The sequence below is a fragment of the Labrus bergylta genome, chromosome 8 (genome assembly GCF_963930695.1).
Source record: "Labrus bergylta chromosome 8, fLabBer1.1, whole genome shotgun sequence".
NCBI lineage: Eukaryota > Metazoa > Chordata > Actinopteri > Labriformes > Labridae > Labrus > Labrus bergylta.
This window is the reverse complement of record NC_089202.1, coordinates 1,769,855-1,797,528: the sequence shown is the minus strand read 5'-3', so window position 1 is coordinate 1,797,528 and position 27,674 is coordinate 1,769,855. Positions and strand designations below refer to the sequence as shown.

The 27,674-nt window shown below is 40.4% G+C and overlaps 1 protein-coding gene across 2 annotated transcripts; it reads left to right on the top strand.

Moving 5' to 3' along the window:
• The first annotated feature begins 330 nt into the window (after positions 1 to 330).
• On the top strand, positions 331 to 23,831 carry faxcb (failed axon connections homolog, metaxin like GST domain containing b). Of its 2 annotated transcripts, XM_020634614.2 has the most exons (7): positions 331 to 652; positions 2,105 to 2,226; positions 5,497 to 5,632; positions 7,129 to 7,325; positions 14,095 to 14,312; positions 19,768 to 19,884; positions 20,366 to 23,831. In XM_020634614.2, exons 1-7 carry the CDS (start codon positions 617 to 619, stop codon positions 20,686 to 20,688), a joined length of 1,149 nt encoding a protein of 382 aa, XP_020490270.1. In that variant the 5' UTR covers positions 331 to 616; the 3' UTR covers positions 20,689 to 23,831. The 2 variants fall into 2 exon arrangements, with proteins under 2 accessions (XP_020490270.1, XP_020490260.1); XM_020634604.3 differs by lacking the exon at positions 331 to 652 and having other exon boundaries at positions 1,759 to 2,226.
• Positions 23,832 to 27,674: the final 3,843 nt, after the last annotated feature.

Below are 27,674 nucleotides of genomic sequence, written 5' to 3'. Positions count from 1 at the left end.
CATTGAAGAGACTGCTAACTGGGTTGTAAGTATTCACAAAAATTGTACTTTTTGTCTGAATGCCCAGTAAACAAGACCCTGAGGGCTGCAGAGGTTATTTCAGGTGTCCCTGCAGCAATGTTTATCTGTCAGTTCTCAAAATGAACGGACTGTGGTTTTAAAGGCGATGCGTAATGAATTATATAATTAAGGGTAAAAATATATAATACCATCAGCTACATATAGTATCTGCAGAGTATTCTACTCTTTCTTTCCTTTTCTATGTAAACACGCTGCTGCTCTGATGCGCGCTCCTTAAATCCACGGGAACGCGCGCCTAATTTGCAGTAGCCATGGCTGCAGGGAGGACTTTGCAGAGAGGACTTTGCAGCACATCACGGTCCCACAGTTTAAACACACATTAACAAGCACTGCCGGGTTTATCGACCTGGACAGATCGTAACCTGCTGACCTACAGGAGACCGGATTTCAGCAGCATTAGGGTGGCACGGTTGATGATGTGAGCTGTAACGTGTGGAGCTTTACGAAATCTGCATTTCTCCAAGTTGTCTGCGCCCTCCTCTCGGCATGCTGGGCAATGTGATTCCGAAAACAGCCGCTGGATTAAGCCTTCAGGATGAACGTCTTCCTACACTTCAGAAGTTGTTCAAGAGTGAGTTTTTTAAATTTTTTTTTTTATTTGTTTGCATCTTTACATTTACATCTGCACATTAAAACATGTTATCAGTGATGTGCGTTGAACGATCATCGGTTAACTGATAGTTTTCTGATGTTTATTAGACTTCATTTGAGCACTTGCAGTTTTTGTTTTAGCTACCCTTTAAATTGTAGGATGACTTAAAAAATATGTGGAACGTTTTTAATTGCAAGTCTACAAAGAAAAAGAAACACCACAAACTAGTCTACATCAGGTAGCCTTAAAGGTGTTTCCTTTGAGAACTGGACCCTGCTGAGTTGGGGGTCAGATGCACAGCAACATATCTTCTATGAAAATAGCACCGCGACATGGCGTCATTGAGTGCTGCTGGCCAATGGACAATGTGTGCATCAGAGCCACTGGTTTGACTGGGATGCAGGGGCTCGTCAGGGCGGGGTGTCTCCTCCACTGGAGCAGACAATGGGCCTGCTTCGTCAAGCTGCCGTCCTTTGTCACAACATCGCAGGATGTTGTTCTGGTTCATCTTGAAAATAAAAGTATTGGGCTATAAACACGTATATACTGAAAACAGTTTACTAATATAAGAAATGCATTAATCAAGTAAAATATAAGATATAAAAAAAAAGATTCCACCTTTTTTATTATTTTTTTCCATCTTTTTTTTCAAATTAAGGTACAGCTTTCTTACCTTCCTGCAGTTTTTAAGTGGAAGACTTGAAGAAGAAATGAAACAATAAACACATTTATAAAAGCATTATCAGATTGACCACCCTAAATCACGTTGGCTAGTTTGTAAATGAGAAGACTTTAGACAGAATATGGTTGTTTCAGCTTGTTAAATCGCATCTCTCTTGAACAGTTTCAGAAACATATGCCATTAGATTGAGATATTTTAGTTTTTTGTTGCTGGTCAGACACAAATAGCTATTGTAATGTGTGCGTTTGGCTCTGTCAAATGACATGTGTGCCATTTTATGTCATGAACCAGCTCACAAAATGTCATTAACATTGAATTGCCCTAAACCCAGGATGAAGCCTATCATTTTATTTTGAAATCTGTAATCGGAAGTGAAGCTGTTGTTCTGTGGGTTGCTTGACGTACATTTCAAATTCTGCAAAGGGAAAGTAAGCAGGTTGCTGTGAGCATCTTCCTAGGGAGGGGGCGTCGAAATGTTTACTCCTTCTGGGTTTCTGGAAGAATATCAAGCATACCGCCGCCATGCCGTAGACAAGCTGCCGGGCCTGTAGATGAAGCCCGGGGACTTCAGCAGGGAGGACGCCGGGTGGCTGTAGGATAACCGAGGGAGGATGTACTGGGCTGCTGGCTTCGCCTCTTCTCGGCCGTGTGTGGTTGAGCTCGGGCGGAATCACAGCCTGCCCATCGGGCTGTGCGGCTCCGAGCAGCAGCAGTCTTTGTATGGCTATATCATCGCCTTCCCTTTGCAGGACTACGGAGGCATAATGTCGGCTCTGGGTTCGGACTCCTGGTGGAAGAAGACCCTGTATATCACTGGAGGGGCTCTGCTGGCTGCTGCAGCTTACCTACTGCATGAACTGCTCGCCATCAGGTAGGAGCACACACTGTGCCTGCTCTATTTCACTTCATCACTTCTGTTTATTTATCCTTCAGTAATATCTGCCCTGCTGACAGTGACTGCTGGGTGACATTGGACTGATATAGGATATCCATGAATGGATATGGGAGAGTCCCTCCATAGGATGTGATTTTTGGTGCAAATCTCGCGGTGTTTTCTGAGGTTTCAGACGCTGTTTCCCTCCTCCCAAGGACACGACATGACACTAGATGGGGAGGGGAAAAAATCAAATAAATAAAAAGCAGTCACGAGTCGGTTCATGTGCCAGCTCTCCGTCGGCACCTGAGCGTGAATAAACGGAGCGCTCCTCGGGCGCTGCGGAGTCAGAGCGACCTTTAATGAACTCTACCGTGAGATGCTCAGCTGCTGCCTGGACAAGAAAAGACAAACATTTATAGCTGTACGCTGTTGAGACTGAAGGATGGGATGTGATGAATCCCACAGATGTAAACATGATAATCTCAGGTCTGGCGTTAGAGCAGGAAATGCGTGCCTGTCAATGGGGGGATTATTTTGGGCTAGGCCAGAGCCGGATAGTGTGTACATCCTGTCACAGTGGCCTGGGAGTTTCTGCTTTCACTCCCCCCTCCCTCTTCTGATAATCTGTGTAACCCTGCATCTCGTGCAGAGACGCTCCTGCTGAATCACGTGCAGCCTGCCGGCATCATCTGTACTGCCATGTGATGTGGTCGTCGGCCCATTGTAGTCAGCTACTTGGGTTAGGCTTAGGGTGTAATATGAAGGATGCAGAGGACACATCAGTAGTGATAATAAAGCAGACAGAGATTTTAAGTGTGTTCAGAACTATTTTATCATGGACAGCGACTTACAAGACTTAGGACTGTTTCAGCACCACAACAAGCTGGACAGAGACAACACGCACAGAGACTTTCCATACTATATATACACCTGGTTACCTGTTTGTTTGGCACACCAAGCTGAAACTAATACGGCCTAATAAAAAAATCTGTGCAGGGCTAAAGAGCTTCATTTGTGTGGCTCAGATTCCTGATACAGAAAGGTGTTTCTGTTTGCCTTCACTCATAAACAGGAAGTTCCAAATAACAGAAAAATCTGTTTTGAATGGGATATGGTTCAACAGCAGTATTAAGTGGTCATAAAGTTAGAGAGTCTTCTGAACAGCTCAACAGAGAGTCCCAGTTAGGTCTTTCCTCGTGGCCACTTGGCACAAAGAGGTGTTTTAGGCAGGTGTTGATTTAAATTTGTGGACATTTTGGAGGCTAAAAGGAGGCTAATGGTTTGTGCTGTTGTTTAAATGTATTTAATGCTTTACTTTTACATCACTGAGTGTAGTGATGAGTGATATAAACACTGCACTTTTTAGAAGGTAAGTTTACCCAGTACTCTTGTATTAGACTCCTTTATTTTAAGCTCACTGTTCTCACTGATTGTATTATTCATGACATAATGTGAGATAAGAAAAAGTAGAGTACACACACACTGACAGTCCACTGTAAAATACTTTAAAATAATTCAACCAGATCAGACTGCTCTGTCTGTTTGTGCAAAACGATAATGATGCCAGTTTGTAACATTTCCTTTCACAGAAATGTTTTTCTCTTCTATAATTGTGTATTTTGGCCCATTTTGTATATTTTAATATGCTCTATTTTACGTATCTCTTAAGAATACTTGTAACAAATGTATCTGCAACAAACAGGAAATGGAAACACATTTAAGATCGGCTGAACCCATTTCAGACAAAAAATTTTGGATTTTGTTGTCTTAAATTAGACCTGAAGCAAGCTGATTCAGTCTTTACTCACACAAAACACCTGTTGATGACACACATCAACAAACCACATGACTAATGAGCATTTTTAAACGGCAATCACAGGAAGTCAAATCCACAGCAGTCCAGAGACAGAGAACAACACAGGTGGAATAGTCTCTGATATGTAGTGTTGAGACTGCAGAATACAGTATGACTGACTGTAGCTAAGGGATGGGAATTGGCCAGCAGTGTGTTTTTTTTAAAAACTGGGGCAGTGTGATGATTCATTTAGTCAATAGTTTCAATTCCAACAGAAGCTCTCAATACCAGGCGCGTAGGTGTAAGTGATACAGAAGATCCACATAACAACTCAGCTTGATGCATTTCAAAGAACCATCATCACAAAAAAACCCAAGAAAAAAACAATTATAAAGTTGATTTTTTGTTATGTGGGGGTTGTGTGTGTGTGCGTGTGTGCGTGCGTGCGTGCGTGTGTGCCTGCCTGCCTGCCTGCCTGTCTGTCTCTGTGTGTGTGTGTGTGTGTGTGTGTGTGTGTGTGTGTGTGTGTGTGTGTGTGTGTGTGTGTGTGTGTGTGTGTGTGTGTGTGTGTGTGTGTGTGTGTGTGTCAGTACAAGCTAACTATACAAAAACAATTAAAATGAAAATATTGCACAAGTGTCAAAATAGATGATAAGAGATTAAGTTGCAATACTTCTAACATTTCAGATTAAAATAAAATAATGCATAGGTTTTCACAAAGCTTTTTTTTAAAGAGGTAATGAAGAGAAGCCTCCGCAGTTGTTGAAAATAAAAGTGTGCATGTTAGTGGGCGGTTGAGCTCAGGGACACAGGGATTTACTGCTGTGTCATCGTGCTATAATAAACTGCAGGTGTGACCTTTTTTTCTTCCTGGAAAGTTTGGAAAGCGTGACACTGAACAGCAAATCAGGCTTTCTGTTTGGTATTAATCTCACCGTCTGGCTGGCCTAGAAAACAGGTAGTACCATCAACTGATTGAACATTTGAATCAAAGGACACTGTTGTTGTCTTTTAAGTTTATATCAAAGCTCTCTTATCCTTCCTGCTGGTGTGTACACACTGACTGAAGTATGAAAGATATCAAAGCCTGCAGTCTATTCCTCCCTGAAGAATCAGCAATTTGTTGCTGTTTGTTTCTAAAGAATGAGGAAATCCATCACAGTAACAAAAACTTTCAGAGTAAGGTGCACTTGCCTTCCACTCAATGTCAATCAAGTTCTAATGATAACACTATCAAATAATGTGATATTCATGTCTTTTCTATTGGTGGTGCTTTAGTAAACCTGGACAGCAGACATATTAAAGTTTACCGTACCTTAGTGTGGATGTGAAGTGTGAAAATGTCCCAGCATGAGATCAAGAAAAATAAAAACAGTTCATAGTAAGTTATGTCACACCACAGAACACCAACGCTGTTTATTTACTAAATGTTTTCTTCTAAATCTACTAAATCTGTGCTCTCTGTGTAGGAAGGAGCAGGAGCTGGACTCTAAAGATGCCATCATCCTCCATCAGTTCTCCAGGCCAAAGAATGGCGTGCCCAGCCTCTCACCCTTCTGCCTGAAAATAGAGACGTACCTGCGCATGGTGGACCTACCCTACCAGGTGATACTCTTTAGACAAACAGTTAGATGCTCCTCGCTGTGTGTCTTTCTGCACTTAATTTCCTAGAGATTTGCAGCACTTGTTGTCATTTCTGTAGTCAGTGATGTCACTTCAGCCAATGCTCCTCATGTTAATGCAATGCGCTTGATTAATGACATTTAGGCCAATAAAGAGTCTGCTTCCTTAGAGTTTATGGCTGTTTAACCAATAAGTTTACAAAAAGCATGAGCTCTATTTTACCTTGACAGTGAACATTAAATGAAACACCGAAGTATCGTAAACTTTAAGGCATTTAAGTCAAGTACAATGTGCACTGGTAGATTTTTGTCACAGACTGAATTTGCCCTTTCAGTTATATTTATTTGAGTCTTTCTACGGTACTTGAAAAGATCAATTAAAAATCAATCTGTATTTGTATAGCTCTAGCTCATTCTAAATGTTATCTCAAGACACAAACAAACAAATCTAGATCGTACTACTTCTAATACTCTTGATGACGGAGACCCTACAATAATCCACCAGGAGCAAAGCGCTTGACAAAATATGGTAATCTATTGGAATCCAGCAGTTCATGAGTGAACTAGAAAAAACTTGAGACACAGCAGATAATGTTATGTGGCAACAAACTGTTATTTTGCTCTCCTATCCTTACAATGGAAGATACTTGCAAGAGGCTATTTAAGATCACATATAATTCTCCTTTTTAACAAGTTTCAATAAGTCTTCTCTGATCCTGTATTCTAGCATGTCTATAGACTCCTCTATTTCAGCCCTGTCCAGAACAGGCTGTTTCTGTGTCTGTACCTTTAAATGCAAGGGAGCTGACCACGCCCCCTCTCTGGAAGGGGATGTGGCTTGGGCTTTCTTGCACCATGTTCTTTGTTTAAAGTGAGATGGCAGACTCATCAGGCAGAACAAACACCTAGCTGTAGGAGTGTTACTGCACTTTGTGATGTCACTAAGGGAAAATCTCCAAACAGCCTGTTTGAGCACATGTTTTCAGAAAAGTAGGCTAGGGACACATTGTTAGAAAAAACATGGTAAAGAGTATTTTGCATAATATGTTACATTTAAAACAAGGATTCTCAAAATATTTGTGCAGCAGAGACCAATCTAGATCAGATTTGAACCTGGGCCGCCTGCTTGGAGGAGCAGAGCCTCTGTACATGGGGCGCGCGCGCACTAACCACTGAGTCACCAGCGCCCCTAAACTTCACTCTTCAACACTTTCCATTATACCTTCAATGACAGTCTCTTGTAAAAAATGTACGGTTGTTTTTCAGACCCTGAATGGCTTCTCATGAGCCACCAAAGATAATATAGAAAAGCTGTTACACGTTCTGTTACAATCCCCAATGAGAATCTGTGGACCGACCCTAATCCACGTATTCATGGAGAAAATAAACACACCAACAAAAACAACAATTTCAGTTTTTCTGTTTCAAAAGTGTACATAGATTCGACATGTTCTCACATGAAGATGTTTCCCTTCGCAGAACTACTTTGATGGGAAGCTGTCCCCGCAGGGTAAGATGCCCTGGATGGAATACAACCACGAGCAAGCGTCAGGGTCAGAGTTCATCGTAGACTTCCTGGAGGAGAAGCTCGGCGTGAACCTCAACCAAAACCTCACCCCGCAGGAGAGAGCTGTGTCCCGGGCTGTCACCAAGATGGTGGAGGAACACCTCTACTGGTAAGGGTCTCATAGCCAGAGCTTATTTAGTGTTGAACAAGCTACTTCACATTTACAAACCTGTTACAAACTGTGATTCCTCTTGATGCAAACTTGTCCGAAGTTCCAACTATATGGAAACTTTGGGTTGTTTGAAAAGGCAGAATACTGTGACTAATCATTTATGTAACTGTTGTTGTGACTGGTATGGACTGGTATGGACTGGAGCATTGAAATCAGAATAAGTAAATGTGTGTACATTTACATATTCTGATTTCAATGCTCATTTGAATACATAAGATCAAATTTAAGCTGTACCAGGAACCACCCACACACATCACACAGACCTCATAGAAAATAACCCTCATGTTGAGTCAGTCTAAAATCTTTCTTTTTTTAGTTGTTCCTTAATTCAAGCGTTATTTGTATAGCCTTCCAGTCCAGGGCTGACTCCATCCTCACCCGTCAGTGGAGTATTATCAGGCGTCCTTTGCTGTGGTAAGTCACTCAAGAACCTCTGGGTGAGAAACACTGTGCTGCTGGGAAATCGTTTACCACTCCTCCCACCAACGCCCAGAGAGGCTCAGAGTGTTTTCCATTACCTAAAAGCTCCATGAATCCCCCCCCCGCCCCCTCAACACACACACACACACAAGAAGAACAAAAAAACACTATTCTCTTCAGTTTAATAACGTATAGAGGAATACTTGGTGAGTTTAGAGATGTAATAATTGGGTAAATAAAGATTTAGAGGTCATTCATGTAACCCACATCCTCCCTTCCTCCCTCTCTCCTTGTGTCTCCTCGTCACTCTCTTTTCTGCTCCCCCACCCACCCTGTGCCGTCTTCAGATCCACATATAGACCTATTGATTCAATTATTTATGTCAGGGAAGGGCAGTGTGGCGGCGTGGTGCTCTCTGAGCTACACATCTGCAAGCCAGCGAGAGAAACTGATGGTGAGGGCATTTCCGATCCAGCTCCCCTGATTGATGCTGTTTTAAAAATAAGAAAACAAGATCTCAAAGGACAAGAGAATAAGCTGTGCTTGATTCACAGCTGCTATCTGAGAAGTGACAAATGTTAGTTTGTTTAAGACAATAGTTCATAATTCTCGAAAAGCTGGGCGTATAAAATGTTTTCATTGTAATGGGGATGTTTCTCTCCACAGTGAAGTATCCTTTGAATGCCTTAAGAAACTTTTGAGCCCTTTTTTTCGATTTCTGCTCTTTTTATCTGGTTTCTACCTGTACACTCTGGACTAACAGCAGGGCAGGTGTTCCAGAGACAAAGCTAGTAGCAGACAGATGCCCAGCTGCCATGAACATGAACATAGTGAAGCATTAAGCAGCTTAAAAGATCAAATCAAATCTGAGGTGGACACCAACACAGGTGGACACAAACAAAACTCCAAATGACTGCTGATGTTGCTCGGGGTATTTTGCTGTGATTTTTGAACAGGCTGTATGTGTTTGGCAACACTGTCTAGAACTACTTTATAGGTATTCTATGAGTAGAAAGAAAATCAGTAAAGCTTATTTCTGAAAAACATCACTTTATTTCTACAACATATTGATTAAGTCAGGTTGAAAAAATATCTTGGATTGTTTAATAATTTAAAGGAGCAATATGTACCCCGACACGTAGTGTTTATAATGTTAATACAGTTAATTCAGTTAATATTTAAAACATTGAAGAGAGCCGTCTCCCTCCCTAGAGTTGAGGCACACGTAGGTTGCCATGCCGCAGACACTGAAGCTTCAGTGTTTAGCCAGCTCTGCATCGGTCTTGAAACATTTCTGCGTTCTAGTCTCTCTCCATTTTTCAAAAACATCTCCATTATTAATCTGTAGTTTTACCATATTTCTGGTTGTGGAGCTTATTAGAAAATGTTCGAAACAATCACTGCAACACATTTTGGTTTGCCGTTTGCCTTACAAACTGAGAGGTGTCCAAAACGGCTGTGTGGTTGTGCCTTTAAACTGTCAACCTCAAAACAAAAACAGAGCATTCAGGACTGGAATCAAAACTTGGAAGGAGGACATACTGGCTGCTGCGTTGTTGTCAGTGTATGAAGCACTTCAGCAAAGCATGTTTCCTTAATGATGTAGTAAGGTCACTTTACAATTTAATTCAGTAGATATCTTACATATTGCTCCTTTGACCCTTGTAGTCTTTGAATACTGAAAAGAGCTTGTCTCTGCATTATATAAACCAAAACTGTTGTTACAGCAGGTTACTCATGGCTAATTACCCTTTGAAAATATGATGTTTTAAATGTATTCATTAGTATCATACATTTGCTCCCTTGATTTTACTAGTTGCTTCCTTGCTATTTTTTGGCACTGTAGTCTATGTAGTATAATATGACACATGTTTTCATGTATGAGTGATAAAGTACCAAAGGGAACTTCTGTTTTACTTCTTTAATTGTGGTCAAATCAAATTTGAAAGCCTTGTTCTTAGTTTTCACATCCAGTCTCAAGAACCTTTCAGCCAGTTATAGTTGTTGTAGTTTACCGTCCTCCTGGCCCATATTCTGAGTTTCTATCTGAATTTGCAGAATTTTTTATCAGATTTAGTCCTAAGCAGTGATAGAATAATTGTTGTAGGTCAATATCCATGTGGATGTTGAGAATGATAGCCTTAGCACAGCTTTCATGTCATTATTAGACTCTGTTGATTTCACCCAGGGTGTAAACGAACCTACTCATCGTTTTAACCACACCCTGGATCTTGTTTTAGCTTATGGCATTGAAATCCAAAACCTTACAGTTTTCCGAGAAAATCCTCTTCTATCAGACCATTTCCTTATTACTTTTGACTTTGTCCTTCCAGAATTATCTCTGCTTAATAAAAATGTGCTCTCTAGAAGTTTATCTGATAGTGCTGTTGCTAGATTTAAGGAAGCTATTTCAGCTGTTTTTGATTCAGTACCGTGTTTCAACCCAGTTGGAAACTCTTATGATAGCATTAGTCCCTCTCACTATCAAAGTGCAGTTGATTCGCTGAGAGTTACTCTTGATTCGATTGCTCCCCTAAAACAGAAGGTTATCAAACAGCAGAGACTAGCTCCATGGTTCAACTCAGAAACCCGTACTCTAAAACAAACGTCGCGAAATTTTGAAAGAGTATGGCGCTCGACCAAAACGGTAGAATCTTGTTTATTCTGGCAGGATAGTCATAGAAAATATATGAAGGCTCTACGTCACACGTTTGTACATGTTAATGATAAGTCCTCTATGCACACCAAAGTTAGCCATGGAGTGCCACAAGGTTCAGTGCTTGGACCAATTCTCTTTACATTATATACGTATGCTTCCTCTGGGAAATATTATGAGGAAACACTCCATACAGTTTCATTGTTATGCAGATGATACTCAGCTTTATGTATCAATGAAGCCCGATGGCACCAGTCAGTTATGTAAGCTAGAAACGTACCTTAGGGACGTTAGGACATGGATGACCAGAATTTTTTTGCTACTTAACTCAGACAAGACTGAAGTTATTGTGCTAGGCCCTAAAAGAGACCCTCGGAGAGACTTTTTCTAGTGATGTGACTGTTCTTAATGACATCAGCCTGGCATCTAGCACCACTGTTAGGAATCTAGGAGTTCTGTTTGATCAAGATATGTCCTTTAGCTTTCACATCAGGCAAATTTAAAGAACAGCCTATTTTCACCTTCGATATATATATTCAAGATCAGGAATATCCTGTCGCAAAATGATGCAGAAAAACTAGTTCATGCATTTGTTACCTCCAGGTTGGATTATTGTAATTCTCTTTTGTCAGGGTGCTCTGGTAAGTCTCTAAAGACTCTTCAACTAGTCCAGAACACTGCAGCTCGTGTACTGACTAGAACTAGGAAAAGGGACCACATTACTCCTGTCTTGGCTTCTCTGCAATGGCTCCCTATACAGTCTAGAATAGAATTCAAGATCCTTCTTCTCACTTACAAAGCTCTAAATGGCCAGGCACCATCTTATCTTAAGGAGCTACTAGTGCCGTACTGCCCCTCGAGAACATTACGGTCCCAGAATGCAGGCCTGCTAGTGGTACCTACAGTCTCTAAGTGTACTATGGGAGGTAAAGCCTTCAGTTTCCTCTCCTCTGGAATCGCCTTTCAGCCAGTGTCTGGGAGGCAGACACAGTCTGTATTTTTAAGAATAGACTTAAAACTTTCCTTTTTGATAAATCTTATAGTTAGGGCTGGTGCTCGTGTAGACCAGCTCTTAGTTATGCTGCTATAGGCTTAGACTACCGGGGGAACTGGCACCTTGAGCTCCTCTCTCTCTCTCTCTCTCTGTGCATATACAGTACATCATATTACTGCATGTATCTATCTGTAAATCTCAGTCACTAACCACCTACTTTCCTGGGAGCTCTTGAGCTCTCTTAGGCTCCTCAAGATCGTTGGTTGACGGCCTGCCAGAACAACCCCCTTGTTCTGAACAACTTTTGCTGCTTTGCTGAAGTGCTCATGATGGATAGGCCGGATCTTTGTAATATAGCAACAAGTAAGGTCTTTTACCTGCTTTTTGTAACATAACAATGAGTAAGGTCTTTTTACCTGCTCTTTTGTAATGTTAACAGACAAAGAGTAAGGTATTTTACCTGCTTTTTGTAAAGTGTCTCGAGATAACACTTGTTATGAGTTGACCCTATACAAATAAAAATTGATTGATTGATTGAAATCCAATAATATTTCTGTTCAGTTTTTCCAGCCTAACATTGTTATAAGTTACTCTAGGCTTACAGTTTCTTACAATGCTGCATTCAGATCAGTGAGGATAAAGAACCATTATTCTCAGCTGCTTGTGCCTTTAGGATTATAAATCTGACACCCAAGCAACACCTATAAGCATGAGGTGGAAAACCTTCTGAGTTCAGAAAAAATGATTCTGGAAATAAAGTTTATGAAATCATCTTGTTGTATCAGATAACAGGAAGCCACCACACCCTCATGTTACAAAGGCCAGATGCTTTAATTCAATTTCTATTTTGCGACCAGTTATGTAGAATGATGTAGAAAACTACAGGCTGGAGACAGTCATATCTCTGGGGTTAGACATCTGACATCTGGCTTCCAGATGAGCTGAGGTAGAAGTTCAGTCTGTATCTCTAACAAGGTGGTGTGAGAAAGTGTGTAAGAATATAGCAGCCTAATCTTGTTAGTGTCTGCAGGCACAAACAGCTTGGCTTTGACAGTGAATGTACCAAAAAGTACAGACAGCTACCCTCTTGTGATGTTTTGTTTTAATAGGATATGTGTAAAACAATTGTCTCTTATTGGTTTTCCTCCCTAAATCTCTCTTGGTCAGAAAGGATTAGATGCAGTTAAAGAGAAGCAGAATTAGAGAGGGATTGTGAGGTTTGGTGTTTGGCTTGTTTGCACTTAGACAAACAGGATCTGTCTGTCTGCTGCTGTGACACAGAATGAATGGTTGCCCAGATTTCCTTTTTTCATTTTAAGATAAGCAAGATGGAATCCAAGTCTCATGTGGAATTTCTGCTCCAAACCATCTTCCCTGTATACATGAGCTCTGCACATATCCTTTACATGACAGCACCCTGACACACTGAATGATTGTATGTAAAAGTATGATGTAAGGTGCTGTGTCCCTTCAGCCAGTTGAGAGTGGTGTAGCTGATAAATGTGGCAGTGGACTGTTTGTGGGGGTGCACTTTTATTGATCAGCACAAGAATTATTGACGTACACAAAAAGGCTTAACGGTGACGGGACACAGGGAACGACGCTCGGGTTAAAACATCCTACTTTTGATGATACAGTGCAGCTTGCACGTTTCATGACCAGCTCCTGTTCTCCTTTTTCCTAACAGAAATAGCTGATAGAAAATGAACTTTTGTTATCCCTAAAGCATATCTGCTCTTCATATGATGCCAGTGACAGCCTTCAATAAGAACTGATTTTGAGGACCTCTGCATATTTAAATATTAGGATTTATTTGTTGTACAAAATTACAGACACAATGAGAAAGTGATGGTTAAATTTGTGACAGCTGTGAGGTGTGTGTATGCTGCATATGAGCTTTTGTCAGTTTGAATATACACAGATTATTTTAGAAAACTTTGGTGTGTAAAATATATTATTTCTGTTTTGAAAAATGAGTCTTTGCGCACCAGGTAGCTTAGCGGTTATGTTAGGTGCACTCATGTTAAGAGGCTGTAGTCTTCAAATCAGTGCTGTAAGTCCTCCCCCTCTCTCTCCTCCCAGATTGTCCTGCATCTCTTCAGCTGTCCTATCTAATAAAGGCAGAAACAGCCCAAAACGTTAATCAGATTCTTCTGATCAAAACACTTGTGTTCTTGCCAATACTTGTCGGATCAGATGCATATCGAAGTTACAACCAAAAAGATCTATCGGATGTAACGTCTTAACACTTACAATATGAATAGTTGTTGATAGGGAATTACTGGCTGAAACTATTTTGTATTTTTGTTTACGATCACATGTAAGGAATCTTCTGATACAGGACATTTTACTTCTTGTAAAGTGTTTCCCAAACACTCCAACACTCCCAAGGACCCTCACGATAAAAGTATCGCTGTTAAAAATGAACAAAATACTTTTCTTTTTTTTTAATCCGATAAGATGATTTTAGTAAAGATGTGCAAAATACATTTATGACATCATCAGAGCAGGCAAAGCCTTGCACCCTACCCTCCCTTAGATTTGAAAGACTGCAAGTGCCACAAAAACCTGTAATATAAGAAGTGTAGTGTCCAACCTGCTTCTGCTCTGACACATTGAGGTGTTGTGTTTTTCAGGACAATAGCCTACTGTCAGTGGGTGGATAACCTGGAGGAAACTCAGAAGCTTCTGGCGATGAGTGGTCCTCTGAGCGACACTCTGAAGTGGCTGTTGAGTCACCTGAACGGCAGTATGGTCCGCAGGGAGATGTACGGTCACGGCATTGGACGTTTCTCTAAAGAGGAGGTGTACACACTGATGGAGAAGGACATGAGGACGCTGGCCACACTGCTTGGTAAGAAGAGGACTCTGTGTGTGTGTGTGTGCGTGTGCGTGTGCGTGTGCGTGTGCGTGTGCGTGTGCGTGTGCGTGTGTGTGTGTGTGTGTGTGTGTTCTTAATGCCTCTTAAATGCCAATAAAACATGTTCCATTAGGACAACCACTTATCTCATCACAGTGATCTACTAAGAGATTACCCAAACTCTGTTACATAATATGATAATAGAGTTAGCAGAGCTATTGTTTGGGAAACATAATAGCATGTATTTTACTATAAACCCCTCTGCATAAGTCAGGAGATTTCTCCTTTTCTTCTAAAAGTCATTAGTTTACCCTGAAATTCAGTTTCCTGCAGAGTTTAGCGGAAATTTAACAACTTCTAAAAAGTTGCTTTGTTTTTCCTGAACATCAGATGTAAATCGTAGTAGCAGCAAGGAGCCTTACCCATGTGTTTTTTTTTTTTTACAATAACAGAGAGGGAGAAAAAAAAGCAGATTGTGAATATTGCAACTGATACAGTTCTTATTTGATCTACATTGAAAATAGACCTTTACGTTTGTTGGCAACCATTTTGACTGTGTAACAAAGATTCCCTGGAAGCTGCTTTCATAAGAATAACCATTACAGATGATGTAAGATTATTGTTTACTGTGAACCAATTCCTTGAGGATTACTGTCTGCTCAGCTGTGAGAGTCTGCTACATGTGATGCAGTGTTGAGAGTATTGTAAACATTTGTGTTTCATATTAAAGGTCACATATTATCCTCCTTTTTAACCAGTTTAAATCAGTCTCAGACCTTCCAAAACATGTCTTTGAAGCATCTTGTTCTAAATCCACTCTGATCCTGTATTTGATCATGTCTCTATTTCTCCCCTCTATTTCAGCCCTGCTCAGAACAGGCTGTTTCTGTGTTTGTACCTTTAAATATGTAAATGAGCTGTGTCTGACCACGCCCCCTCTCTGGAAGGGCTTGGGTGGCTCTGGCTTTCTTGCAACATGCCCGATTGTTTACGGTGAGAAGGCAGACTCAGAGGGCAGAACAAACACCTAGCTGTGGGAGTGTCACCCACCTGGGGCAGGGGTTACTGCCCTTTGTGATGTCACAAAGGGAAAATTGCCAAATGGCCTGTTTGAGTACACATTTTCTGAAAATAGGAGCAGGCAATAGATGGTTAGGATGGACTTTTCTTGGTGTTCACATTGGTAAAGTGTATTTAACATAACATGTGACCTTTTAAAGCTCGTCAGAAAACACAGTTAATGTTTTTTTTTAAAGGCAACTGTATCTGATCAAATGGTATGACAAACAGTTACGTTCTAACAGCCTAAAGAATGTCAGTTTTCCCAGAGTTAGAAGTATCTGAGTCATTTTAGAATAACATTCTTATCAAGCCAATTTGTTACAGCACTGTCAGCTTATATCAACACGTGTCTGATGGCAGGCTTTATCTACACCTAATGCATTATAGTGACTAATAGGATCAGACAAATGTTTCATAATGAATATGCACAATGAAAAGCCATTATATAATATATATTAATACATCATTGATGTATTGGTCTACTTTAAAGTAAATGTATTGCATTTCCTTGCAGACAACATTAACAAGATTGATGGAATACGTATAGTTTCTGTATAATGCAAAGACACACCAAAAACTCTCATTGTGTCTGTGTTCACACTCGGTGTGTAAAGAATGAAACAGAGGACAGTTCTGGATGTCGGCCACATGGATACGATATCAGAATGTTGAGATGGACACAAAGTGTTCAATGCTGGGGAGAAAAGTGATTTTAATCGATCTGTTTGTGCTTTTTTAATGGGGACCACTTCTAAAAAGGAAAGTTTTACAGAGTGAAAGCATCAGTGCACTCTACAGACATACAACTTCCCTTTTAATGTATGCCTCTTCCAGGCTTGAGTGCTAGAAGTGTGAATCTTTAATCTGTTTTTGTTTTAGTCCATCTTCAAGATAAAACAGGGTCATTTTGAAGTGTCTTTTGTTATTAGACCAAATCACTGATTTAATACACATCATACCTCATGTCACAAATATCAATCATCAACTATGTACACTTGGTCAATTAAAAACATATGAGGCTACAGTCACTTTTAGTGTTTATCTTTGTATTTGTTGTTGTTTGTCTCAAGGTTTCTCAATGCGTTGGGGATTATTATGAGAAATTAAACAGTTTAGAGTTTCTGATGATTCTCTATTTTCAATACATATACTCACTTACTATATGAATTCAAAAAGGACAATGATAAAGTTTTGCCTTTCTTCAACCCTTATTGATATTTTGCAGACCAAAGAGACATTTTCTGAAAATATTTCTACATTGTGTTTCTATTGGCTTATTATGTGAATAGAAAAACATGCTTTACTCCTCTGTCTCCCACCTACAGTATACCTATGTAAAGTTATGATGAAGGGGCAAATATCTTTTTGTTTGTTTTTTGTTGACTGACAGTTATTTGATGTCTGGTTCCTCATTCGTCAGATGTTGCTGCCATATTGAAGGCTCCTCCTTTCACTTGGTGTGTTTCTGTTTCTCTCCTGTTTCTGTCCCAGGGACTCCGTCTTTCTGACACATTGTGTTGCTCCGATCAATAAACCCTTTTCCCTTTTTCATGAACATCTAATTTATCATCTTATTAATTAATTATTGTTTGGATTGCTTGTTATCACAGATGTTAATGTAAAGAAAAATAAGATACTTGAACCAAGAACCAAGAGGTATTTAACTCACGTAGCCGCTGTACCCACTGACCACCTTTTGGTTACTTAAACATTGTGTTTGTCATCAGTCCCGTGGTAAAGAAAAGAATAATTCCTCTAGTTTTCATACTCTCACAGTCACTGCTGACTTGTCATTATGAAATACAAGGACATTCTTAGAGAGTGTTTGGGTCGTCTCAGTCAGTATCACAGACACAAACGTGAATGCCAAGGATATTATGTCCTTACTGAAAGGCGACAGTGTTTGTACTGCTCTGACCTCGATCCAGCCAAGCTAACATGTTGAGACTGACCTGAATGTGAGGTTTACTCCAGTGACATAAAGCAGCTTTGCAATCCTCTGATTTTGGCATGATGTGGAGTGAAAATAACTGAAGTGAACACTTCTGTTAAGCATTATGCTTACGTTGTGCTTAGTGTACTGAATGTAGCTTCCAAACTGAACACAGTGTTGTATGAAAGATGAACTGACAGGACAGGAAATATGAAACTGGCCTAAACTCGTAGTTCAAGCACAATTTTGATAAAAAAAAAAAAAAAGTTGGAATACGTGATCAAGTTTTATTGGAGGAGAATTAAAAGGAAGTATATATTCCAATAACCTCATATCACAACACTTATCTTCTTTTTTGACTCTGTCACATAAACCTTCTTCATTGATCCGTTAATCACAGTACATTGTGATTCAGATTTTGTTATTTGAGATAATTTGATCATACTTGTAATTATAAATAATGATAATTGTTGTAAGTGTGTTTTACTATTATTGAATTTAAGATGATTTACTTAGATTTATTTTAAGACTTATTTAACCTCTGGTCACCTCCTGTCAGCACCTGTGTGTCCAATCAGACTTAAAGCTGTTTGTTTGCACTTACTGACATTGTTTCCTCCTTTCTAGTTCCTTGCTTGAGTTGTTCTTACTCTCTGATGGAAGTATCTTTGGATAAAAGTGTCTGCTAAGTGAATTATAGCATCATAGTAAAACAAAATGCAAAAGAGCAACAATGGCATTTCTATAAAAATGTGTTTATTTATGTCAGTTTGTGAAGGCTTACTTGAGAGATTTCTTATTCTGTTTTTTTGTTGTGTTGATGTTTACATATCTTTGAAGAGCCATTGTTCGTCCCAGCAGAGCCACAGAGATGTGAAGCTGATGCATTGTCTGATGCATTGTCTTTTTCATCGGTCCATTTTTTATCAGTGTTATATGATATTAAATCCATGCATTTTTCTTCTGCATCACCATGTCTGCCTCCCTGATTTTCTGGATCTCTTGACTTTTTCTTGAATGTAGGCCTTCTCCATATTTCATCTCCTCCTTCCTCTCATCACCCATAGCGTCTTTTCAGCAGTGAAAGCCTTTCTCCTGCTGCAACTGTCATCTTTTTTTTTATTTTTTTATTTTTTTATTGAATTACAGTATTTTTCATGTTTTCCATGTTCTGGTTCACCAGCTCGAATGCATCTCTCATCTCTCTGGATGCTGGTCTTTGTTTTGATTTTAAACCATTGCTATCTCTTGCTTTTCTATCCTAAACATCTCCTTGTCATCATTTTCAACATCAAAAACTTTTCTTTCCGTACGTTGTTCTCTCTGTTCTTTGTTGAAGGCTTCTCTGACTTTTTGATTTTTGAATTTCTCCGGCTGGAAAGCCTCCCCTCTGCATCTCTGACTTTCCTTTAAATCTCAAAGGCCTTTCTTTCCTCACACATGGCCCTTTCTTGTGCCTTCCTCCTCCCTTGTTTCCCCCTGAGCTTTTAAACTTGTAGTTTTTTCTTTCAATTGAATGTTCTCCTTCTCCTTCTCCAACTCAGTCATCTGAGCACTCTTTCTCTCTCTGGTCATCCTTTGCCATTTACATCTCTAGCCCCCCTATCATCTCATTCATGCGTGTCTGTTCAGCAAAAGTGTTTCATATCTTTGGTCAAATGAAAGTTATTTTGGCTTCTGCCTCCATTTGCCCTTCCAGCCTGTGTTTCTCCATAGGGAGACAAAGACATCCTGCTGTTTCATGCAGCAGAATCTTCTCATCTCTGCTGCTCTGGGGAGTCTGTAAAGACTGGCTCTGCATCACTCTGATATGCTCAGGCTGATAGGGATCATTGTCACCACTATCATTGATCATTTTCTGGAACAAAATAATGGAGGGGACAATCTGTGTTTGAAAACATTCAATGAAGTTTTCCAATGTCAGTATGTGAAACTTGCAACAACTATAAATATTCTTATCCTCATCTGGTCTTCATGATACATTTTGTATTCTTGGATAAATATTATTTAAGGACAAAGCTTCAAACTGTGAGTGAAATATCAATAACTTCAACATTAAAACTGCATTACTTACTTACTTCTCCCGGCTGCTTTCTTGTTAGGTGAGGAGACTGGCAGCCATGTTGTTCAGACAAATCTTGTGTCTCTCAAACAGATGGTTATTTTGTGCCGACGTGACAAACTGTCTGCCCTGTGCTGGTTTTTGTAAGAGAAGCAACGGCTGAAAGATCCCTTCTTCCAATTTTCCAGCTTGTGAAGAAGGAAACTGAATTTGAGGAAATACTTAACAACAGTGTCTGAGTGGGCTTGGAGCGGTTTTGAAACACTGTATTAGAGTATTAAGAATTTATTTTAGTTATACGCTGCTTGCTCTTTCCCATTTGTTTCATTTTTTGAGAGAAAATGTTTTTTGTGCACACAGCTTTATATTACTGTTTGTTCTGTTTCCTGCAGGAGATAAGAAGTACTTTATGGGCTCCAAGATGTCGACATTAGATGCTACAGTGTTCGGACATCTTGCCCAGGCTATGTGGACTCTGCCCGGGACACGGCCAGAACAACTTATTAAAGGTCAGTACTAGATCTGTGACACCAGCTGATTACATGAAAGCAATGTGTATTTACTGTAATTACTATTACTTCACAGGAGCTTAGTTATTAACCTGGCAGTGTGGTTTATACGTGTAATATTCAATGTTGTTTATCATTTTCTTGCTGGTTAACAGATGTATTTATCTCTCTCAGCCAGTAGATGGCAGTGCAGTGTCACTGGCAGGCTTTGATTTGCTTTCATATCTTGCACAGAGAAGGGAGTCTCTAATCTTTTCATGCAACAAAATCAGAGCTTGTAATGTCACAAATGAAGTTTCCCTGATGTTGCTTTGATACTTAATTTTAGAGAAGAGAGCTCATAGAGCGGAGATAACAGAAAACATGTTTCACAAAGTATCCCAGATGTATTGTGTTCCACTGAGCACCAGGTACAACTCCTGCTGGTTTGTTCTCACTCCTGTTAAAGCGTGTGTATCTGCTGTGTCTGATGTCTTCACAGGAGAGCTGATCAACCTGGCCATGTTCTGCGAGCGGATGCGGAGGAGGTTCTGGCCCGAGTGGTTTGTGGAGGTGGATGATCTTTATTATGACGGAGACAGTGAGAGCAGTGTTGGCGGCGGCTCTCCTACAGGTATGCTGGACCTCGGCCTCTTCTCGAGGACTGACACTCTGGACGACAGCGACGCAAGCAGCCACTCAGCCGTACACACGCACACACACTCCCCGGACTCGGACCACTCTCTCTTTGACTCGGACGTGGGGACGGGATCTGACAATGACATTCAGCTTAAGGAGGAGTTGATGCCTGACCTGGAGGTTTGACCCGAGAACGGCTGTGATTGGCTGACTGATTGAGACTGACAGGAGGCGGGGAAAGTCTTGCAGCCTAAGGATGTTGCCAGATCACAGCAACTACAGCTGGAGAAAGTATTCCAGCTCCTCCACCTGCAACAGTATCTAAAATGATATACCTTTATGCAGAGCATACAAACTGAACCTCATAATAAACATGCTACCGTATGTTTGTCCCCTCCTGTTATGTCAGAACTGTCCATGTGGCAGTTACTCTTTGCCTTATTTGTCTTGTCCCAAGATTCAGACACTGGCATGAAAAGGTTAACATCTAGGTAACTTCTCATCTCATGAAAAGTGTGGAGACTACAGAGGAGTGTTGGAGAAAAAAACAGGTGGCACTTCACTTGCTATGAAACGATGCAACTAATCACCACTCTGCCATGTGTCTTAACGCACAAACCCATTTGAACAGGTGGAGATTGATCATGTGGCTAAAAAGAACAGCTGCCGTGTCTCAGCTGTTAACCATCCATGTGCTGCAGAGAAAACACAGGATGACATTGAGTGCCAGTCCATGCTCAAGATCGATCCTCATGTAATTTCCTTTATAGTTATTTTTTTTCTCTGGGAGGAATCTCTATCAAAACATGATGTATGTCTCCGTCAGACCACAACTCTTCTTGTTGTTTAATGGAAAGGAAGAAGAAGAGGAGCAGATTTGTGCCTGTGTCATTCATCAGTTATCATTCTTATTCATCTCCATTAAGTAGTTATTTGATTTATGGAGCTTTCATTTCAGCATCTCTTTGGTACGAGTAGAGAACTGTAGTTTGGATATTTGACCACTAGATGGAGGCAGCGGTCAGCCTGGGGCATCCTTTGTTCTGCATCATCAAGGTCATTCATCCTTGAGCTGCTGTCTATTAAACACAGGAGATTTGGTCTTTTAATTATGAACCTTGATGATTCATAAATAATATGTCAGGTTGTGTGCAGACAGGTGATGAATGCAAGCCTTTGCATACCTGCAGACAGACATATCAGCCTTAGTTCTTTCACACTGAAGACATGGTCAAAGTCTGCAACATTTATTTCAGTGATCTAACTTATTACCAGTGCCACTGTATTATTCTTTACAGGATCGTATGTGTCAAATAGATATATTTGTTATTTTTTATGTTCTTAGTACTCTCAAAGAGAGACATTATTTTGCACTAGTGGAAATGTATTTTCACTTTATTTTAACGGGAGCAGTCTGCTACAGAGGTAGAGAAGAGAAACGGCCAAATGAATGGGAAACATAAATGTGTTCATCAGTAGAAGAGGACGCTGAGTGTTCTGATAATGATTGTGTTTGAAGGGGACTGTGCTGCTTATACTGGATCTGTGTATTAGAGTTGTACTGAGTGTGAATGTCATACATGAAGAATCCGAATACCAAATCAACATTTGAGAAGTTTGTGGATGAAATGGACCAAAATGTCTCGGGGAAATTGTTTTCCTATGTCTGTCACGGTTAGCTAGGTGGAACTGTTATGCAATAAGATTGCTGTAAACAAGGTGCATATAGAGTAGATGTCCAGGTATGAGGGTCAGTTCATCAACACACAAATAAAAAAAAGTTTAAAATGATCACTTACATCATGTGCTGTTGAGATATGAAGATTTGAGGCCACCGTCCAAATACAGTTAAGGGGAATCATTTTAATTTTTTTTCGCTCACAGTGAAGAAAATGTGTGAAAAAATCAGTTAAGCTGACACTTAATTCCATTTCCTGTTTCTTTGGAAATCAAAACAGTGCTTTTAACAGCTTCTATTAAGCGCTGTTTCTTTGGAAGTAATGAGTTCCCATGAAAATTGTAAAATCAGTCTTTCAACAAGGCCAGTTCAGACAATGGCCGAGGTTTAAATCATAAAAGCGCAGTATAATCTGACACTCTTGTTGATTATGATATGTTTCACGAAAATGACAAGCAGTGATGTTTTCAAATCTGTTAGTTCAGTTGTGCTACATTAAGACCGTTTATTAACTATTTTAAAAGATAGCCTTACATTTTTCTCATATTATTTTCATTAATGTTGTTTAATTTAATATCTTTTGCTTATTCATCTTTGGTGTTAATCCATTTTAATTTCTCAAGCTTTGGTTTTAATAAGGAATGAAAATCAACATCTCTGTTTTGATTTGGATCATATATATTTCTTTATTTTGACGAGTAGAACCTTCTGCTGATCATCTTTGCAGATTTTCTCAGTGAGTGTCTTCTTTGAAATGCTGGTCTCAAACCTTTTCTGTTGAGGTTCACAGAGTTTCAATACACCGTGATTCTTACATCTTGCAGGCAGATTTTTAATCAAAGAAGTTATAAAAACTCTCCTCAGCACCATGAAATAAAACCACAATGTCAGCAAGAAACTTGTGATCAAACTGAGCATTTAGTACTTCTCTCAGGAGTTGGTGTGGAAAAATGACAGAATAAATATTAGACAGAACACTAAATTAATATTAGTGTTTCTTGTTGCCTGCTAGATGTGTAAATAACAGCAAGATTTCCATTTTAGTAAAATCTTCCAGTCAGTGTCAAAGTTTTCATCTGATTTTCTGCAGCACCCCAAGATGTAAAAAACAGTTGCTTTGAGTATCATTTTAAGTCTGTGAGCTTCACACACCCTAATTGTTTTGGAGGGGAGCAGCAGATATTTTAGAGACTGATGAGGGAAACCAGAGCATCTGTATGACTTCTCATCCACCTGTAATTGTAATTGAGAAGATTAGTTTTGGTGACTTTATGGTGGAAATGAAATTCTGGACGGAGCGATGAGTCAGTGATGGAAGGTCGTCGTTTGATCCAGATATTTGGGACTCTTGAGACCACCTTCTTACATCATGTTGTCCTGTGGTTCACTCTGACCAACCTTAGCCTGGGTTGTGTTTCATTATCCAGGCTAAACATCATATACAGTTGGACTGCTTTAATCAAGCCATATTAAAACTATATGTCTTGTTACTGGAACCATTTCATAGCATTACATCTTGGGTAATGTAAATATTGTATGTGTGACTGTACTGTATGTAGAACTGACTGACTGAGCAAACTACCTATGTGCAGTCATAAACTGGAGCGACTGGTTGATTTCAATAAAAAAAACATAGCTGTGACAATTTTAACAGACTTTTGTTCTGAGTTTTATTTGCATCGTTTGTGTCTCAGGTTAATTACAGGGTTTCAATGACTCTGTAGTTAAGTAATCTGTCTCCATATTGTTGTACCTCTAACTGCATTGTCTGTGTTGCTGTGTGTTTCAATCAGGCAAAAAAAAGTCACAATAATTCAGGGGTGGAGGCAAACTGATTAAGAGTCTGCCAGCCGCCTGGGGCAAGACAGAAGGAGAGAGGATAGCAGGGACCGGAAGAGGAAAAAAGGTGAAGTGGAGTTGGTAAACAAAATAGGATGACGTTAAGCCAGAGCAAAGAGGACAAACAAAAGGTGGATGTAACCATGAGTAGAGGAGAAAGAGGAGGAGGAGAGGAGCAGGTGGTGGAGAGGAGAGAAGGGGTGAAGAGGCCAGGACTGAGGAGTGAAGGGAAAGCAGGAAGTCACAGGGGAAGAGGAAAGAGGAAAGGAGCACCAGGAGTTTTGTGAATGGAAGGAAGAGATGGAGAGTCACAGTGCAAGAGGAGAGGAGAGGAGAGGAGAGGAGAGGAGAGGAGAGGAGAGGAGGTGGCTGGGCTAGGGGCCCGGGGAGGAGAAGCGAGGGCCATGGATCAGGAACCAGGCTCCTGGGGGACGGAGCAGGTGCAGGCTGCAAGCGAGGCCTTTGGGCCTGAAGGGGCTGCCAGAGCTTAAAACAATCTGCACTGCTCCTTTTTTAATTTGGCTCTGTGAACAGCCCACCCTCCACACTGACTGTCTCTCCCTCTCTCTGCTTAACAGATCAGCGATCCACAAAGAGGGGTAAACACACAGAGCAAAATTAAAATCAGAACTCCCCTGGCACGGAAAAACAAATTAGAGCAAACAAATTACTGAGAGTCAACACACAAACAGTGGAGCATCTGTGGCTCTCTGGACTACTGGAGCCGGTGGCTACCTCCCACACCAACACCACCTATAGATCATGTTCACAATAAACCGCAAATCCAAAACATTGTTGACATGTTCTCTTCAAATCACTGCAGTCAAACCAGTCCTCCACATGTCCGCACAGTTTGTTTTGTAGTTCTGACATGAACACTGTTCTGTGGAAAGTTTAGAATAAGCTTCAAAAGGTTTTGAAAGAGACCTAGGTGGATAAAAAACATATATAAAGTAGGCAGTGATTGTCAATCTGTTCTGACTTTTCAATTTCTCACAGCTGCTTTCTCTTTTGACTCGTGCCATTGTCTTCTATCTACCCCAAAGCTACTTTTAACCAGTGTTTCTAGCTAAGGGCTAACGTCAGGTAACATGGTCACAGTAACAGCGCTGGGATCTTAAGCATTAAGAACAGTATAGTGACTAATATCTTATTTTTACACAATATCATGCTATGATTGACTTAAAAGCACTACACACAAAAGCAGAGGCCGATTTGGTTGTAAACCAAAGAATTGTTCAAATTAAGATTTTGACCTGGATATGATTCGACATTGATCGCTGATCACAAGTAACTTCAAAACAATTAAATCAAAATTCAGGGGGCCTATTTTCAACCATAACATGATGGAAAATGTTCAATGTTAATAGTAGTGTCGCCTGGACAATGCAATGATGTGTGTGCAATAGAGAAAAAGATGCTAATGTTTTGACCTTTTTGTTTTTGTTTTGTATTCAGTCTGGGACACAGCATGGATGTTGGGTCCCATTAAAAAATAAAATAATTTGATATTGGCAAAGAGATATACATTGAAACATACATTTAAAGGGCCCCGGCCAATCATTGGCTCCAGCTTCTTCCTCTCTTTAAGTGGCTTGCAGTACACGTATTGTATTTAAAAACTTTGCTGTGAGCTGCTCAATCAGGGAAAATCTTTCTTTGAAATCCTGAAGTTTATGATGATGTTTTCAGCTCTACTTAAGCCATTTTCAAAGGCGATTGTGGGAATATTTGTCCAGTCTTTATAACTTGACACTTATTTGGAACTTTTTTGGCCCAAGTATCTATAGCTTATGTTAATATTTAGATATTTTTTAATATTTGCTAAGACCCTTGATCAGTGACATAACAATGAAACAGACACTGTGTGTGTGTGTGTGTGTGTGTGTGTGTGTGTGTGTGTGTGTGTGTGTGTGTGTGTGTGTGTGTGTGTGTGTGTGTGTGTGTGTGTGTGTCTGTGTGTCTGTGTGTGTGTGTGTGTGTGTGTGTGTGTGTGTGTGTGTGTGTGTGTGTGTGTGTGTGTGTGTGTGAGAGTGTGAGCTCTGTTAGTCTTGGCTGATCCTCTCCCTTGGCCCCGTGGCCCCTCTGGCCCTCTGGCAGTGGCCGTGGCCTGTCCATCTGCCTCCCACTGACTGGGTCTGGTGGGACAGGGGCCATGGAAGACCCCCTGCACCCCTCTCAAATCTCCCCCCCACCAAACACCCTCACCAGCCCCCAGGCCAGCTGCTCAGGCCCCAAAATCTGCACAGAGCTGCCAGGTGGGCCCCAGGACACGTGATTGGACCCCATCACATACACACATGTACACTGAAGACAGACACACACACTTTTACAATACCAACACATATGCTCAATAAGCCCCTTTACAAATGGAAGGGATGCAACACACATGGTTACATGGGTGGCCTGAATGAAGAATAACTTCTCTCTCCCTACTCTTTTTCTACCTGCTTCTCTTTCACACACACACACACACACACTCAAACACAGTGTGAAGTGTGAAGTGTGCTAGTGTGCCAACCCTTTAACACAGAGCCTTTGAATGCTCAGGTGTTTCCCACAGCACCCTATAATGGTCTGAGTTCACAGGGGCTGGACGCCAACAGGTGGCGCTGTGTTCTCTACTAATTAAAGCTTTATTTATTTATTGGCTCATGGAGCTTCCAGATGACTTTGGCTGGCCTGCCCAATCACAGGATAAAAGCTGTCGTGTGTGTTTCTGTGTGAGTAAGTCAGTTTTCCAGGATCTGCTCTCCTCAGGGAGACAAACCATCACCTGCCTTTTACTCATAATAGCATTCATTACTTTATGTATACATATATATATATATATATATATATATATATATATATATATATATATAAATAAATAAATATATAATTTGATATACTTTATTTATTCCCGAGGGGAAATTCAGGTTCACACTCTGTTATTTAGAGACATGCTCACACACAAAATACACAAACAGGACTACACACTGATACACAGGGAGCGCGCCAGAGCTGTTGGGGATTTGGTGCCTAGCTTTAAAGCATCTCGGCAGTAATGGTAAATGGACTTGAGCTTGTATAGTGCTTTTCTAGTCTTCTGACTACTCAAAGTGCTTTTACACCGCATGTCACACCTACACATTCACACCCTTTCACACACTGATGGCAGAGGTTGGTATGTGAAGTGACCATTCATACACATATATATGCCGCTGTAAGAGCAATTCAGGGTTAAGTGTCTTGTCCAAGGACACATCGGACATGTTGCTGCAAGAGCTGGGGATTGAACCCTCGACCTTCCAGTTGAGAGATGAACGATTACCAACTGAGTTACAGCTGCTCAGTGACCTCTCCAGCAACCAGACCAACTTCAGTACTTTAGTGGGGACTTGAACCAGTAACTACAGACTGAGCTACTGTTATGCTCTTCCAATAAAATTATCTTCTTTTTTACTGTAAAAAAAAATGCTCAAATTCTTACATTTAAATGAGCTTGTGTTTCATCCACTCCTTTTTCTACCGATGCAAACAGTGTTGGCTGGATCTGATTTCTTATAAGCTTCAAGAAAGCAGAAAACTGCTTGTCAGACATGTGTCATCTGATATATTATAGCTTTCCAAAAATGTTTGTCAGAAGACTAAAATGTTGTTCCATGAGGACTTT

Coding starts and splice junctions, on each gene's coding strand:
- faxcb (XM_020634604.3), top strand. CDS start 1,967: ATGTACTGGGCTGCTGGCTTCGCCTCTTCTCGGCCGTGTGTGGTTGAG. Junction 14,313..19,767: donor GACGCTGGCCACACTGCTTG/GTAAGAAGAGGA, acceptor TGTTTCCTGCAG/GAGATAAGAAGTACTTTATG. Junction 19,885..20,365: donor GCCAGAACAACTTATTAAAG/GTCAGTACTAGA, acceptor ATGTCTTCACAG/GAGAGCTGATCAACCTGGCC.